The sequence below is a fragment of the Hyperolius riggenbachi genome, chromosome 3 (assembly GCF_040937935.1).
Source record: "Hyperolius riggenbachi isolate aHypRig1 chromosome 3, aHypRig1.pri, whole genome shotgun sequence".
NCBI lineage: Eukaryota > Metazoa > Chordata > Amphibia > Anura > Hyperoliidae > Hyperolius > Hyperolius riggenbachi.
In genome coordinates, this window is record NC_090648.1 from 428,507,997 (window position 1) to 428,526,513 (window position 18,517).

The 18,517-nt window shown below is 43.2% G+C and overlaps 1 protein-coding gene across 2 annotated transcripts in view; it reads right to left on the bottom strand.

Moving 5' to 3' along the window:
- INTS13 (integrator complex subunit 13) overlaps positions 1 to 18,517 on the bottom strand; it is a 62,081-nt gene that overhangs the window by 12,641 nt on the left and 30,923 nt on the right. For both annotated transcript variants that reach the window (XM_068277596.1, XM_068277597.1), the window contains 7 exons: positions 17,950 to 18,034; positions 16,396 to 16,473; positions 14,218 to 14,307; positions 10,472 to 10,650; positions 8,067 to 8,237; positions 7,832 to 7,986; positions 3,059 to 3,283 (listed from right to left, as the gene is read on the bottom strand). In XM_068277596.1, the coding sequence (XP_068133697.1) occupies positions 3,059 to 3,283; positions 7,832 to 7,986; positions 8,067 to 8,237; positions 10,472 to 10,650; positions 14,218 to 14,307; positions 16,396 to 16,473; positions 17,950 to 18,034 (983 nt within the window). The remainder of the gene's footprint in view (positions 1 to 3,058; positions 3,284 to 7,831; positions 7,987 to 8,066; positions 8,238 to 10,471; positions 10,651 to 14,217; positions 14,308 to 16,395; positions 16,474 to 17,949; positions 18,035 to 18,517) is intronic.

Here is an 18,517-nt window from a genome sequence, read left to right on the forward strand (position 1 = left end):
AAACAAATGGCTTATTTATTTTTTTAACAATTGTCTTCCATGCCATTTCCCTGCTCTTTATACCGCATAGGTGTACAGTTATGTATGTATACCTCAACCAGCTGTATCTTGTCTTGTACAGGTTAATAATCTTTGGTTTAGATAAAAATTAAAAATGGGGCAGCAGTTAGAAGTAACATCAAAGCTGCTCAGAGGCAGCCTTAGGGCTCGTTCACATCTGAGCAGCGCAGATGGCAGTGCGATCCGAATGCAACGCATCCGATCGCACGCCATCTGCGCTGCTGCCCATCCCATCCATGACAGGTAAAATGCAGGCAGCAGTACGCAAGCGCTTCCCAGCGCATCATACTGCTGCGGAGCGAAGTGGATGTGAACGGTAGAAGGGCAGTCTATGGCCTTCTGCCGTTCCGGCGGTACGCACAGCGCAGCGCTTACAAGCGTACTAGATGTGAACGAGGCCTTAGGACCGGTTTGTCTGATCTTCATTTCAGGCAGTGTGCATTTAGAGATTTGCTATGACATAATATTTCTGAATAATAACTCAACAAGCTGTTCTCACTAGTGTGATATGACTCTTACAAAACCGCAACCTGTTGCATTTCTGGTGCGACTGCGCTTCTGCCTCAGTCAGTACAGCTACACGAAACTTTGCAAATGCATTAAAAATTGTATAGCAAGTGCACAGGACAAACATTTGGTGCCCTCTGTCTTTCTGTAGTGGAAACGGACCTACTGTTAACTGAGAGGATGTAGATACTGTACTCTATTTTTAAAGGAATACCAAGTTGACAAGTGACATGATGAAATAAACAAGAGTATGTACAGTGTCAAGCACACAGATGACTATCCTTCGTACCTTTTTTTTCCCTGCCTGTAAGGCCCCGTTCACACTGCATGCGTTTCCAGCCGCGTTTTGGAAACCCGTGCAGGTGGCCGACACGCACGACATCAGACATTGCATAGAGTGCAATGTCTGATGTTCACACTGCATGCGTTCCGGACCTGTGCGGTCCGGGAACGCATGCTGCATGCATTTTTTGTAAAAACGCATGGCTGTCCTATTCACTTTTCAGTGCTGGGATCAGCCACGCAACGCATACGAACGCGGATGGCGTGTGTTCGTACGCGTTGCGGTCCGCATGCGTTGCGGTCCGCGTTCTGCAGTCTGAACGGGGCCTTAGAGTTAAAGTGGTCTGAAACTCCGAACATTCAGTAAAAATGTATTTTCCTACTTTTTATTACTTATACAGTTATATTTGCTTTTGTGCATAAGTAATTGTCTGTTTACAAATGACAAGTTTCTAAAGTGTAGTTTATCTTGCCCTGAAAACTGCCATTGCATTTTATTCAAACTGCTATTTATTATATATTAACATCTTCTAATTAGCTGTTCTGAGCTGTTTGTGTGCTTGAAGCACAGAGAGCTTCACAGAGAGCTCCTTTTCACTTGTTACACTGTGTTTATACACATGTAGCAACATTGGAATGCAAAGATACTGTTATCTCTAGTTTGGATGCGGATTTGAAGCTGAATAACAGGACAAAGTGCTATGTTTAACCATTTCAGTGATGTTCTGCTAAAAAAATTAAGAAAAAATCTGGCATAGTAGCTTTTAAGCTGTGAGGAATCTGTTAGAGCAAAGTAGAAATGCTGACTTTCAGACCACTTTAACCAGTTCGGCCTTTCTGGACGAACTTTCTCGTCCAGAAAGGCACTGCTACTTTCCCTGCGTGGTGCGCGCGATCGGGCGCGCGTCCGCCGCTAGCCCCCCGATCAGTGAATAGGAATATAATTCCCATTCACCGATCTAACTTCCCCGCAGAAATACCGACGCTTTCTATCCAGAGAGCGTGGTATTTCTGCCCCCCAGGAAACAACTCCCCTGCATTTAAGTTCCTGGATGCGACATCGTTCGCATCCAGGACTTTTCTCACTTGTGGCCAAATAGTAAACTGCACCCACACACAGTTTTAATTAAAGAATTACATTATCTTACATTTAAAATTAGCAATTTCCCTCCCACACCAAAAATTACCCACATTCACTTTTCATTTCAAAAAAATAAAAAAAAATACAATAAAAAAAACAAACAAAAACATCATAAATAGTTACCCAAGGGTCTGAACTTTTTAAATATGCAGGTCAAGAAAGTATGTTATTATATTATTTAAAATTATAAGCTTATAAATAGTGATGGACGCAAATTGAAAAAATGCACCTTTATTTCTAAATGAAATATCGGCACCATAAATTGTGATAGGGACATTGTTTAAACGGTGTAATAACCGGGACAGATGGGTAAATAAAATACATGAGTTTTAATTACGGTAGCGTATATTAATTTCAAACTATAATGGCCAAAAACTGAGAAATAATGAATTTTTTTCATTTCTTTCTTAATCTTCCTGTTAAAATGGATTTAGAAAAAAATAATTCTTAACAAAATGTACTACCCAAAGAAAGCCTAATTAGTGGCGGAAAAAACAAGATATAGATAAATTCATTGTGATAAGTAGCAATAAAGTTATAGGCGAATGAATGGGAGGTGAATGTTGCTCGGATGCATGAGATTTTCGGCACTGCGGCGCTGAACCGGTTAATCAGGTATGCAAGTGACAGTTTCCCTCGGGTCAAGACTGGGTTAAACTATACCGTAACCCTCAGTGATGAGAAATAACTACCATAAAACACTTTCCTGGCAGTAAATGGCTTCTGAGAGCAGGAAAGATAAAAAGGGTCAATAGTTCATAGAGTTGAGCTCAGGCATACTTCAATGAATGTGTCATTGAGCAAAGACAATGAAATGGTAAAAACTTAACTAGATTTAAATATAAAATAACACTGGGGAACATCTAAAAAAGTCATTTTTAGGAGAAGGAGGATAGATACAGTTGTTTAATCAGTTTGTTTTCACCCTGGGTGTGTCCTGTAAGCAGATAATTCTGATGTCAGTTTGGTGTAAATGAGCACAGCTATCTTCGTAAACTTCCCCTACATTATTAGGACATTTTCAGTTTTTCATAGCAGGACTTGGGAAAACACAAGATGGTAACTAACCGTTCAGACTCTGTCCACTTCTTTTCATGCTCGTGATCCTTCCCGGCAGGCTTTTCCTCCTTGTCTTCTCTCTTCCTGCCTCTTTTTTTCCTGTCCTCCTCCTCCGGCGGCTTACTGCGGCACGCCTGCAGGCACTCCATCACCCTCTGGTGCCGGTCAGAGCCATTGATGTGAGCTCGGACCAGAGTCTCCAGCTCGTTCCACATGATGCGGTACTGCTCGTCCCTGTCAGAGTCAGACAGGAGGCAAAAAGATATGTTCAACAGACTCCACTTTTGGTGTACTATATGTATCGTGACAGTTTTGCTTTTATATAAAGAGTTAATCCACTTTAAAGCGGATCCGAGATGAAAAACGAAATATAACAAGTGACTTGTCTATATATCTTATCTAAAGTTTAGATAGTTTACACAGCAAATCTATCTTCAAACAGTTTCAACAGTATATTAATATTTTGTCCTGTGATACAATGGGAGCAGACATGTTTTCTGCTTGTCACTATTACACAATTACACACACAGGCAAGCTTATCTGTATCTAGGCATGCTAATCTGCATATTCTGTGAAAACTCCACTCTTATCTCCTCCATTACACAGGCAACTGATCTGTATCTGCACTGTAGCTCTCAGATTGTGAAAACTCTGCCTCTGAAATCTATAGCTAGTAACACCTTTTTCACCTGCCCAGACTGAAATCCCACAATCCCTTGCAAGCGCCAAGGCACTCTGGAGAAGCTGTGGGTGTGGTTTGTTTAGTTTATAGGAAATTAGGGTATTAAAACAAAACAAAACAAGTATTTGGCTTGAGGAATGCCCTATAAACTATATGTAAGGAACACAATTATGCAATGAGTAAAAGTTCATCTCGGATCCACTTTAAGCTAGCAATAAAAAAAACTTGCAGATCAGGGAAGAATATCTCCCCGATGTTGATTGCTACTCTAATTTAACTTCTTACAGTAGATTTAAGGAATCATGATTCAGAAATTGATTGCAAAGCTTTTTCACCAAGTTTGTATTGTCAGATTCAGTACAAAGCTATGCCACTGTTTGAGAACTGCTCCTCTGTGTGGTACTGGCATCATTAAAGCTTGGGTCACACTTGAGCCGGATTTCCAATGGCCAACTGGAGAGGACAGTGCAATGTCTGTGGTCCATTTAGGACACCAGTAGCAAATGCGTTTCCACCATAAGTGTCAATGGGAAACGCATACTGAGATACAAAAGTGGCATGAATGTCTGATTGATTGATAGATTGATTGATAAGATTGGTATCCACAATATATATATGTTAGCCTCTTTTATAAGGCAGTTATAATCCAAAAATACACATTTGTTCATTCTCATCAAAAACTGGCTATGAGATATTTCTAACCGTAACACTCTCATGGAAGACTGACCATGAAATGCTGCTAGTCACAACACTTGTGGTTATTGTAGTAAACATGTTTTTTCATTCTCATGGGCACCTGACCATGAGAATATTGCTACCTCCAACACTAGTCAAAATATGAGATGTTGTGCGCAAATTCTCACATAAGCAACAATAGTCAGACATGTTCTAAAGCACGTTGTGATCACGCAGTCATGTGCCTTATCTGCACAGGCGCAATGATACAAGTACATGGTGATCACGTACCCTTATCTGCACAGGTGCATGGATGAAACATGTTCTGCGACTGCGCAGACATTGAATTCTGGCTATATAAAGGAGGGAAAATGCTTTCGAGGTAGGGGGCTTTCGAAGGACAAGCAGACATGCCTTCTGTTGGTGTAGCCAAGTATTTCCCCTCCGAGGTCGCTGAGGTCCCCTGATCTTCGCTGGGTGATGCTGCAATACTTCGTAAGAAATAATATGGATGTTCACCAATTACTCAAATACAATGTAACTATGATTCTGCAAGCCTAGATAATTATTATAACAGGATTGTAGCTCAATAAATAATATTATTTAATTTTTCCTCATGTTTTGCTGCAATTCATTTTACCCACTACAGTGGTGAGTGAAGTTAGAGGGTTTAAAAACCCTTCCCGTGAGGCAAAACACATACCCATGTCCAGAAAAATTGTACATGTCGGGACTTTGCACTCTGCTGAACACAACAGATATGTTACAAGATGATGTGTGAATGAATTTTCAGCTCAAGTGTGAACAGAGCCTCAGAAACCTGATGTGCCAGATCTCTGTAAGTGACATAATGGATCACCTGTACACACAGGGCCGGATTTACCATTAGGCACTGTAGGCACGTGCCTAGGGGCGGAGCCATTCATGAAGGGCGGGCGGATCACTGACCACGCAAAGTACCTCTTTGTATTCCTCCCTCCCTCTCTGCATCTGTTTAAAAAATGTGGCAGCGCAGCAGGCAGCGGCTCCATCCTTCCGTGAGCGGCGCATGTATAATATTTCCTGCGTTCCAGACCCAGCGGCCAGCGCTGATCTCACTCCTAAGCAGCGCCCCCTGCATCCTCTCCATGTCACGCTGTGTGTAACCATGGAGAGGACGCAGGGGGCGTTGCTCAGGAGTGACGTTAGCTGCCTGGAACGCATGGAGGAGATAGCACCATCCCTGTTACCGCCGAGGGGGACACTTGGGCGGCCGGGTTGCCGCTCCTCCGTATCCCATTCTGGTCTCCTCTGCCATCGCCTTCTGCCCTCAAGTTCCCCGCAGCCGCTGCCTGGAGCCGCGCGGCATATTTGGGTGAAGAGGGACTTGAAGTTTCTGTGGCTCCGCCCCCTCCAACTCCTGGAATAGCTGCCTGCCTGAACTGTGCACAGGACAGAAGGAAGGTAAACATGAATGTGCACGCTATGTATTAGCCTGTCTAATTTCTGCTAGCCTGTCTCCAATCACAATTCTTCCCTGTGTCACCTGACTGCCACAGTAGTTAAAGGAGTCATTATAAAACAGATAATGCTACCTCCAATACTACTACCCAGTGTATCCTCCAGCCCCTGGCAGCCGATATGTCGTTCGCCGCAGCTCCGCTCTCCGCCGCTGCCCCCCGGTCCCAGACCTCCAGCTCATCCTCTACTGCATCTGTGCCTTTCACCTCCACATGGCCCGGGGTGTACCGCACAGGCTCAGTAGTTTTGCGCCTGTGCAGTACGCTCCGGACCATGTAGAGGTGATTGACAGTGGCGCAGTAGAGGACACTGGCGAGGCACTGTCAGGGACCGGGAGCCAGCGGCGAAGCGTGGAGCTGCAGCGAGGGACATAGCGGCTGTGAGGGGCTGGAGGAAGCCCTGGGTAAGTATTACTAGGGGGAGGCATTATCTGTTTGATGACTCCTTTAAGCTCATTTGAAAGCACATGATGTTAAAGCCAAAGTCTGCTTCCATGAAAGAAGGAAGTAGACAATGCAGATTTATTGCAGGATTTGTATCAGCTGTAACAAATCTTTAAAGGTTATTATGCTGTTCAGGGCTGTGGATTTAGTACAAAAATATTCCGACTCTGACTCCCAACTCTTCAGTTTAGGAAACCTCCGACTCCAAATCTGACTCCGGGAACCCAAAATTGCTCCGACTCCTCGACTCCGACTCCAACATCACTGCCCTGATGCTGTTGTGTATCTTTTAGAGCAGAGCGGAAGTTCTGTGTTCAGGTCTGCTTTAACCCTTCCACTGACTGCTCTTTGCATGTGATCTCTTTACCAGCAGCAGATGCGTCATGTGCAGGGGGAGCGCTGCCACCCGTTTGTGGGACCCCTAAAGTGTTTAACTGGCCGCGGCGTCCAATAGATGCCGCACCAGTTCTTTCCCAGCTACCCGCAGCTCACCTCAGCCTGCGGGAGTCCTCCGGGAAGCAGAACAGGGCTGCGGGAAGATGGCGTCCGAAGCCCTGAACTGGAGACTAATATATTTGTGTCTCCAGTACAGGGCTTCAGGCGCCATCTTCCTGTAGCCCTGCTATTCCTTTCAGCGCGGGAGATTTGAGCAGGAGGATCGTCAGGGGAGCGACGCACCAGAGGCCGGCCAGGAGAGGAGACTTCTGCCAGATGAGTACATTTTTTTTTTTTTTTTTTTGCAGGTGAAATGTTGCCTACTGTACAATTATTTTCTGCTGAAATGCTGCACACATTGCAATTATTTTCTGGTGAAATGCTGCACACATTACGATTATTTTATGGTGAAACATTGTGGCATTATGATTATTTTATGGTGAAACGCAGCCCATTACAATTATTTTATAGTGAAACGCTGCCCCATTATGATTATTTGGCACCTATTGGGGGGGCCCTTCCAAATTTTCGCAGGGAGGCCCAGTGATTTCTAGTTACGCCCCTGCACCTAACTATCCCCACTGACTTCTCTCTGTGCTGTCTATACCTACCTACTGTATTTTCCCACCTACCTACCCCCACTGACTTCTTTCTGTGCCCTCTATACCTACGTGCAGGGCTCTCCCACCTACCTATCTGGATATCTACATTACATTGTGTGGTTTTAGTAAATAAGAAAAATGGGCGTGGCATTAGAGGGTGTGGTCTGTGTTAAGGGGCGGAGTTTAGGGCGCCAGAGCTTATGTGCCTATAGGCTCCTGAGCTGTAAATCCGGCCCTTTGTACACACAATAGATTCTTGGATGAGACACTGTCAAACAGCTGCTTTTATCTAAATTTTCACCTTAAAGTGACGGAAAAAAAAATCAAAAAATTAAACGTGGGGGCGGGAGTTGATTTGGGATGGGTATGAGGGGGTTTGGCTGGGGGAGATGATGGTGTGAACATACAACAATAGAAAGGGGGGAAAAAATCCACACCACCTTACCTCTTTGGCCCTTTTCCTCTTGTACCAGCTGTAGAAATAGGCAGGGGATCATTCTTTCTTTCCATATCAACCAGATTGTAGATGGTTTTCTGGCAGTTCAGAACATCTTCTTCCGTAAGTGCTTCCTTCACAATTACACTGGCCAGGGGCACAACCTGTTGGGGTATAGAATGGAATACTCAGACTATGTTACTGTCTAAATCATTCTTTTCTACTTAGAGGGAGAGACACATACTGCCTGCATGTTGAAAATGGTGGTCTGGGAGATAATCATTGGCCAGTAGCGGGTGTATCTTTCAAGTTGGGACTTTGCTCGTTCAAGAGGAATTTCCACTGTCCCATCCATTTTGTATTGCTGCTCCAGGAAAGGCATCAGTCGGTTTTCCCTCATAAACTCCCCAAAATCCTGTTAGGAAGGAAAAAAAAAAAAAGAAGAAGAAAGAGAAGTCTGTTTTTTAAACAGGGTTAGGCGTAAGCAAGCATATTCATTAAAATGGACTAAAGTTAGCAGTGGAATCCCACAAGGCTCATCAATGGAGCCAGTTCTTCCCAGTAGATGTAGAAGAGAAAACAACATTGCCACTTTTGTTGGTAATGCAACAATAACGGAAGTTAAAATTGGTTTCTAATGAAAAAAAAAAAATTTGAGTAAAACCCTCCAAAAATTAAATAGGTAAGTGAAAGAAAGATATATCAAAATACAGTACTGCAAATGTATACAGGTCCATAGTTGAATTTACCAGGGCTGTGGAGTCGGAGTCGTGGAGTCGGGCAATTTTGGGTGCCTGGAGTGGGAGAAAAAAATGCACCGACTCCGACTCCTAATGAATTTGTAACTGTAATTAAAATAGAAAATATGATAAAATGTTCTATTTCTCAGATAATAGTCATTAAAAATAATGTATATATACAGTATATATACAGTAATAGCTGTGCTTAGTCCACAAAAATGAAATAAACCAATCAAAATTAGTTACTTGTGCTGCTTCAATAAAGCAGTCCCCGTATTTTTAAGGTCAGATATACATATCTGATTGTGACTGTATATATGATGTGTACACAGGAAGCTCTTATATATACTAAATAACATCTATGCTGTAAGAATAAAGCCTTATGTGTAGCTGTGTCACTAATAGAGATGGTCAATGAGATTGAAATAATTCTGCACTGATGCTGATTTATGCAAATATATGCACTCCCTTTGCTGATGAAATCAAATAATTTGATATGTTGTTAAAATTTGGTTTGGTGACTACAAATTAAAGGGTTCCTGAGATAGATGAAAAGTAAAGTTTTATACATACCTGGGGCTTCCTCCAGCCCCCTTCAGGCTAATCAGTCCCTCGCTGTCCTCCACCACCCGGATCTTCTGCTATGAGTCCTGGTAATTCAGCCAGTCAGCGTTGTCCGGCCGCATGCCGCTCCCACAGCCAGGAACATTCTGCACCTGCGCAATAGTGCTGCACAGGTGTAGTATGCTCCTGGCGGCGGAGTGTGTGCATGCGCACTACGCCCGACTGGCTCAAGTACCTGGACTCATAGCAGAAGATCCAGGTGGTGGAGGAGGACAACGAGGGACTGATTATCCTGAAGGTGGCTGGAGGAAGCCCCAGGTATGTATAAAACTTTAACTTCATCTGTCTCAGGTTTACTTTGTCACACAGTAGTACTATACTCTACATATGCACTCCCCACAGAGCTGCAGGGAATCCACTGAGAATGCTGTGCACATTGAACACAGAGGTGTTGTCTGTCACCCATAAACCTTGTTCAGATTGTGCATGAATGTGTAATAGAGGAAGAATCACCTCATTCCCCTGCAGAGTACCTGCACATCATTCTTACATGTACCCACAGTTACATTGCCTAGGGCCTGATAGATGTTCTTTGTTCCGGTTTGTACCTTTTACAAGTACTCTTACCAAGGACTAGTTTTAGTCTAAAGGGAATAAATATAGTAGTCTACATATCCTTCTCACTTCAGTTGTCTTGTAAAATTCCTAAGCGTTGGCAGTTAAGAGACGAATTTCATGTTACATACTTTTAATCAACAAAATTGTAATATGCAAATTAGAGGAGTCGGAGTCGGTGGAATCCTAAACTGAGGAGTCGGAGTCGGTGGATTTTTGGACCGACTCCACAGCCCTGGAATTTACTCCATACATAGGTACATAGGAGGAAAGTATATGCAGGAATAACATGACAACTCTGAACAAAGCAAAAAGATGAGAGGCACTCTAAAGGTGCTGTAATTAAGGCACCGGGAAATTTGGGCACAGGGTAAAGTCCAAACACGGCTCATCCTGCTCCTGCAAAAGTCCCGGCGGCATCAATTACTATTCCTTCTCCAGGCCGCCACTGATTCGGGGTAAGACGCAATTCGGCTTCCATATATTGTTGGCGGTCAAATTACGTTTTTATCGTAAATTTAGGCTGAGTCTGTTTACAGCACTCAAATTACTGACTGAACACAGCTAAAGCCAGAATTCTTTACTGGTAATATTTCATACACATAATTTAACGAAAAATTAAAAATTGTATTTTTATGCTAAATACAAAATATAAATATACAGCATTTGTGCAAAAAAAAACAAACAAAAAAAAAACCTCAACACAAGTTGCCTGGTGGGGCTGACTCACTGTAATCCTGTAGTCTGTGACTCTTCCTCCGCAGCCCTCGCTAATTGATGGCGGGTCCTCCAATATGGAGCGCGAGCTGCTCAGGACGTGCAGGAAGATCTCCCCGCCATGACTGCTCAGCATGTGACTGATTACCTTCGACCCAGATTTTCGTGGCTGTTCAAGCAACACAGACCGGCCTGTGGAGGAACAGCAAAGCTCAGGTGATTGTGGAGCTGTGCCTTCAACAAGAACTTCAAGCAAATGCATAAAAACCCATCAGTCAACTAACTCAAAAGTAATAAGATAAGTGTTTCAACAGCGTACACCATAAATCTATTCTACAGGAGCAAAATTAGTCCTTTATCAATATTGTAATTAAAATTGCCAATCGTGCTACCCCTAATGAAAAATAAGACACCCTGACTTACACTTCCCTCCTCAGTAGCCAGTATACAAGGCACACTGTACATGAGCTCTAATATTTCTGCCCTCAGCCAGCTTGCTCATGCAACCCATCCCAATGTAGCCCATCCCTTGGTGAAAGCTGTTCTCGCACAATTGTGACCGGTAATCAGGTCTTATTGTTCTCTGCATATCAATTCCTGTTCCTGCCAGAGAAATGATCACACCTGATCTACAAGTCACATGAGTAAAGTGGTCACACAGTGATGAAGAAATCTTACAATTGGCATACAATGTAAGCAGTATACAGGGGGGGGGGGGGGGGGGGGGAAATCAGGTCGGTAAGGTTAAATACCGCAGTCAGTATTTTACACTTTTCCAAATTCACAAAGACTTCCACACATGCGGCAATTTACCGAAAATTGTTGCTTCGAAGCATTTAGTAAAATGTAAATTCATCAAGGCTGTTACCGCATGAAAAGCTGAAATTACCAAGCAGTGAGGTAAATTACCAATTTGTGCGGTAAACACTTCCAACATGTCAGCAAATGTCACCAATTCATGAAGATCAGTGCATGCAGTAAAGCCTAGGAACATCTTCTCTAATTACTGGCAGCTCTCATCTTGCAAAAACCAGCTTCAAATGCCTTGTGTGGATATCCCCATGATTGACAGGAGCAGAGAGCCAATAGGAACAGCCTCCCTCTCCTGCAAATCCCTGTGATTGGATCCAAAGCCAGAGGAGGGTCCAGCTTTTCCAACCCCCATGCAGTAAGCAGAGATTGGAACAAAAGCGGTTTCGGAAGTTCATCTAAGCTGTGGCAATTAAAATGTTAAGAAAGACTAATAGACAGATTCACAACAAGCAGAGGCAGTAGAACAAACATGTACAGTCTAAAGCAGGCATGGGCAAACTTGGCCCTCCAGCTGTTAAAGGGAAGGTTCAGGGACTCTGGATTTGTATTTTTTTTTTTTACACTTACCTGGGGCTTCCTCAAGCCCGTGGCAGGCAGGAGGTGCCCTCGCCGCGGCTCTGCAGGCTCCCGGGGTCTCCTCCGGTGGCGCACCCGACCTGGCCAGGCCGGCTGCCAGGTAGGGCTCTTCTGTGCTCCAATGTGCGTCTCACTGGTTCGCTCTGACGTCATCGGACGTCCTCCGGGCTGTACTGCGCAGGCTCAGAACTACTGAGCCTGCGGAGTACAGCCCGGAGGACGTCCGATGACGTCAGCACGACCGCGTGGAACGCAGAAGAGCCCGTCGGAGCGCAAAACAGCCCGACCTGGCAGCCGGCCTGGCCAGGTCGGTCGGCCACCGGGAGCCTGCGAAGCGGTGGCGAGGGCACCTCCTGCCTGCCACGGGCTGGAGGAAGCCCCAGGTAAGTGGATTTGGATTTATTTTTTTTTACAGAGTCCCTGAACCTTCCCTTTAAGGAACTACAAGTCCCACAATGCATTGCAGGAGTCTGACAGCCACAGGCATGACTCATAAAGGCAAACGCATTGAGGGACTTTTAGTTCCTTAGGGCTCTTTCACATCAGAGCTTGCGTTGGAGAACGCTCAAAGCGTACGTTTTGTTGTATGCGTTTTAATGCGTTTTGATATGCATTGCACTGCAGTGAGTGTGCGTTTTTAATGCGTTTTCAATGCGTTACAGCACATAGGAAAACGCAGGTAATTTTTTTTCTTTTTAGTTTTCAACTTTCTACATTGTTCCTCTGTTGCATTCTGGGACTGATTGCCTGCGTTAACGGTTTAAAAACGCGCATAGTGTGAGTTTTACATTGACTAACATTGTAACCCATAAAGCTAGCGTCGGCCGAAAAACTGCGCCTAGGTGCAGTGTAACGCAACGCACAAAAACGCAGCATTATATGTGAAAGCTAAAATGAAAGTCTATGGACTTTCATTTTACCTTGGGTAACGCAAACTTTGCCCGTTGCGTTGAAACGCAGAAAATCTGCCCTAATGTAAAAGCGCCCTTAACAGCTGGAGGGCCAAGTTTGCCCATGCCTGGTCTAAAGGGATGTTGGGATGCCTCTTACTATTGTATTGCCCTCACTGCATGGGACAGCTTGTAACAACACAGACATTCCACAGTTACAACAGGTTTTTATGAATTGAAGCATAGTATTTTGGTAAATTACCAAACTTATACCACACCTGTGAAAAAAAAAAAAGTCTCAAATACTGAATATTTTCCCGACCATAGTCTCACCAGCTGAGGAGTAAGTAGGTCAGGCAGCAAGCTATGATTCCTCTCTCTGCATGTGCAGTCCCTTTGTCAGTTTTGTGAACCACAAGGCTTCTTGCATTCCTTTAGACATGCAGGCAGCCACTAAAGATGTCACTTCTGTGTATCAGTATATAGAGCTGCACATCTAAAGGGATACAGAAAAGCCTTCCTCAATGTCTCCTTGCACACCTATTATTTATTTGTTATGTACTGCCAGCCAAGGCCTTGGATCAAATGGGGGAGTAGCAGGACCAGGAGACTCTTCCTATTGGCTATCTGCCTTGTCCATCAATGTTATTGCAAGCTAGCATTGCTTACCGAAAACTCTAATCTCTGTGAATTGACATGTATCAAGGTATTTACCACACAAGTCAGTAATTTACCTCACCAGTCGATAATTATACTTTGCAGTGCGGCAATAGGTTTATTGAATTGGTGATTGAGAACCTGTTTGGTAAATTCTACTGTTTTATGAATGCGGTAATGGTTAGTGAATTGACACCTTAGCCTTTAGGCAGAACTACAGTTATGAAAAGAAATGTACAATACATTTACAAGGGGTAACAAACTTTAATATCCTTCCACAGTCGTCTGCTCAATTTACATTAATGTAATGCCTTTTATGGCTATCCAAGACTATAGGCACAGATGTATGACTAATTCTCTTAGAGACTTCTGAGCAGACACTGGTCTTTGCACCTATTCATTTTCTAATTCTCTGTACTACAAGCAGCAGTTGTCTCACAAGGACCCCCACGCCCACCAGGCTTGTCCTGCAGCAGGAAACCATAACCATAATCTTAGTTTTAGTCATAACTATCACACTGCAAAATAAAAAAAACGTGGTTGTATAAGGCAAGTGACAAAATATGAACCACATGCTGAACGGAGGGATTTCTGTGCAGTGTTAGTTACTTCCACCCAAAGAAGAAAAGAAAACAACTCTGATTGGATTATTCCACAATCATGCCCGTTCCCTCCCCCCCCCCCCAGCACACACACGATGCATGATGGGATACATTGTGCCAAGCAGAAGATGTTGGAATCCCGGCCAATTATTCGGGTGTTTTCACTAGTAAAAATTAATTATGTTGCACAGCAAGTGATGCACATTATGTTGTATTCTTACCATTTAAAAGAAAGTTAGTAAGACAGGAAGATGGGCGGCTGTTAACATCCACTGGCGATATCCGGAACGCTCCTGTGCAGTAGTGCAATTCTAAAAATACAAATATTTAATAGATTTTAACTCTATTTCTATGTATAAAATCAATATTTACTTTACTTTAGTAGTAATAGGTTATAGTAAATAGGAACAAATGATTTTTTTTTTTTGTAAAGGAGTTGAATACAAAATCATCTGACTTATGAATAGTTCATGTTTAGCATTTATAACCAGTAGGTGGAGCTCCTATTTAGACAGAATGATAGACCTAAGGTCATGGTTTATGGCTTGCCAGAACAACAGATTAAAGGATACCCGAAGTGACATGTGACATAGACGTGTATGTACAGTGCCTAGCGCACAAATAGCTATGCTGTGTTCCTTTTTTTATTTCTCTGCCTGAAAGAGTTAAATATCAGGTATGTAAGTGGCTGACTCAGTCCTGACTCAGACAGGAAGTGACTACAGTGTGACCCTCACTGATAAGAAATTTCCCTTACCTCTTTCCTGCTCTCAGAAGCAATTTTCTGCTAGGAAAGTGTTTTATAGTTGGAATTTCTTATCAGTGAGGGTCACACTGTAGTCACTTCCTGTCTGAGTCAGGACTGAGCCAGCCACTTACATACCTGATATTTAACTCTTTCAGGCAGAGAAAGAAAAAAAGGAACAAAGCATAGTTATTTGTGCGCTAGGCACTGTACATACACATGTCTATCTCATCATGTCACTTCGGGTATCCTTTAACCACTTAACAACCTCTGCCACGCTTATCTACGCCCCTTTAAAATTCACCTGAGTCACAGGGGCGTAGATAGGCAACTCCTGTTTATTTTCCTGCTGTGCGCGATCACGTTCGCGTGCGCATGCACGCGGACGTGCATACGCGTCGGGCACCCGCTGGTCTGTGATTGGCTGATGTGAACATGTGTTCACAAAGCCAATGACAGTGCTTATTCATGCAGAATGTGTGTAAACATTGTATCAGTCACTATGCTGTTACAGTTACTGAGATCACTCGTGAGAGGATCTCAGATAACTAACACAGCATTAGTGACTGATCAGCATCAGTGAGGTTTTTTTTTAAATAAATTATACCCCCATTAAGCCCATTAACCCTTGCCTCCTTTAAATGTGAAAATTGCTGTGGTTTTTAGGTGAAAAACCCCGTGGTAGAGAAGTGGTTAAAGAGGAACTTCAACCCGGGATTGAATTTCATCCCAGTCAGCAGCAGATAACCCCTTTCCCACAATAAATCTTTACCTTTTCTCAAACGGATCCTCCCACGGTGTGATGTCAGTGCCATGGCCATAACAGTTTCCTATCTGTAAACCTCATTGTATTGTGGGAGATGATGGTTATTGACAACTAATAAGCAAGCAGCTGAAGCACATTCAATAATGGTCGTCAGAGAACGTCCTCAACACGTGCCTGTCTGCGGCAAGAAACTGACATACATAAGGACATGGAGGATGCAGCGACAGGGGAATGGTTATATATAATGGTTTTAGCATATCACATGGTTAGTCGGTGTGTTTATAGATAAGGGCAGTTTGTGCTGTCTGGTATTTTTCATGTCCACCAGCAGTAAAGATCAGGGCCATGGTGGATCAAACAAAAAAAAATTACACTGTATCAATCAGGTCTTGAATTATTTATCCCCCCACTACTATATTTTGGTACAATTCCTCAGCATGAGGAAAGCCCACCCCTTGCATAAAATGATTGTTTTAGCCTTGAATAGTGTTTCAAAGGGGGTTGGAAAAAAAAAAAGGATTCTCTAAAACTTCCACTCACTCGCTGTTCTGACAGGACGTGATCACATCTCAAACAGACAGCGAAAAAAGAAAGACAGGAATTGATCACATCTCTTTAAAAGAGATGGAGGCAGCGGAAAAGGAAAACAATTTTGTGGAGCAGAAAAATGCCAAACAATTCGCCTGTTGTATGGCCACCTTTAGAAGGGATGAAGCCTGATTGATTAGGGGGTCAGAGTGGTCACAGTGCAGCATGGGAGACAGCAAGCATCAGTAAAGCAGACATCTACACACCACAATGCCTCAGCAGCTATTCTTCTCAGGCCCTTGGGATCCAGTGATGAATGGGAGTTCAGGAATATTCATAAGCAGAATAAATTGCACTCACCTACACTGTTTGTTCTCGGCGTGCACCACTTCAGGGTGACAGTTTCTTTCAACGTGGCTTCCCGGCTGTTACCGTCTCCTAATAGGAACACAAAAGAGTGCCATTCAGAACACATATATGCCTTTTAAGGCCACATCTATGGTTTTTTTTACAGAGCCCATTAATGGTACACTATTCTGCTCAGACGTGATCATTCAATCATATCTTTACAATCTACAGCAAACAGGCACCAAAAGAATAAAGGCTGAAAAGCTTAAAAATTATATAGACGGAGGTATCGGTGGACTTACCTCCTCCAAGCAGCCACAAGGGACTGTTGATTTTGACAGTCGGTAACATTTTATTTGACACACTCCAGAAATGTGTGCAATGCGTTTCACAGGTGTGACCCTGCTTCATCAGGCAATAAGGTAGGAGCATATAACATCTGCAGGTATGCAATACACCCAACGCCTTAGAGGTTTGCTGTATACCAAAACTGAGTCCACCCCTGGTGGAAGGTTGTTACCCCCTTTTTCCTTATCTACGGAGAGCAGCTTCTTAATCCTGAGTGGGGACAGGTCTAATCTCTCCACCTGCATTCACAGTGGTTGCCTTTTAAGTGACCCTGCCTTGTGACTATTAACTATTACTCTACATATTTCAACATTTACAGTACTTTCTGCACTATATTGGGCTCTCTGTGTCCCCTTTTTTATACATCAACGATCGAATTGTATAGAAAACCAGAGTACTGTATGTGTAAATAAAATCCATGTGAAAAAATTCTATGGTTGATTAGAACACATTATGTTATTGATTGGAATGTTGGATTTCACGGTCGCATCGGGCCCTAATCTACATTTTTATAGGAACAATTGATAATTACCTTCCGATTACTTATGATCCTTCAAATCTGATTAAGTCGCTATGACTACTCGCTAAACACTGTAAATCTAATAGTTGTTAGCTATAGACTTACATTAACAGTGACTGCCACTATTGGCGATGTAATTTCTCAAGACACTGACCGTCTCCAGTTTCTGGGTTACTAAAGGCAATAAGTGAAGTCTGGCAACAGCTACTTCTAAGGGCCTGTTTCCACTACACGCAGACTGGATGCAGAAAAACTGACTCCAATGAATGCCTATAGGAAAATCTGCATCAGAAAAATAAATAAATAAATAAAACAAACATTTGCAATTGCTTTTAGGGCCTATTTCCATTACACACGGATTCTGGATGCAGAAAAACTGACTCCAATGAATGTGTATGGGCCTGTTTGTACTAAACACGATTTTTCTGATGCAGATTTCCCATAGGCATTCATTGGAGTCAGTTATTCTGCATCCCGAATCTGCGTGCAGTGGAAATAGTCCCTTATTGGAAAGCGGCCCATAGACATTAATTGGAGTGAGTTTTTCTGCATCCAATCTGCGTGTAATGGAAACAGGCCCTCATTACAAGTCACTGCGAGAAAGTTATCCATGTAACAGTCCATCTAATGGCTGCATTCAGACAGAATGAGAAAGTAAGAAATACTGACTACTCCAATCACATGACAAGGATGCTTACCACTCTTTATAAAGTCCAGGTGAGCGTCTTTGTGGTGCAGAAGCTCCACATCATAGTTGGCGGATGTGTTGGCGTGTTGCTCTTCCTTATAAAGAACAAAATACAGAAAGGTACAGTGAAATTAAACCTGCAAAGCCAGCTGAGGAGGACGGGGAGGGGGGATGGCACATTGCATGGGAATTTCTGTAAAGCCAGAGCCAGTAGGAAAAAAGGGGGACAATTTCAAGGGATTGTTTTAGTGACAAGTTATAGTGCGTTATTAAATCTGCAGATATGAGTGGCTGTCAATGACTACTTGAGCATGGGCGGAGAGAGGAAGACAGAGAGGAGATAGATAGCACACGAGCGGGAGTAAGACACACGTACACACCTAAGCAACAGACACAACATCCTAATGGAGGCTCTGTATAATGGACTTTATTCTGATAAAGAAATCCAAAGTATATATATATGTATATATTTTTATGGGAAGCATTCTAACTGCCTAGCCTAGCACTATAGAAAGAGCAATGATTTTATGTAAGCAGTGAGGCCCTGGTGTGAGCAGGACTATGGAAAGAGCACTGGT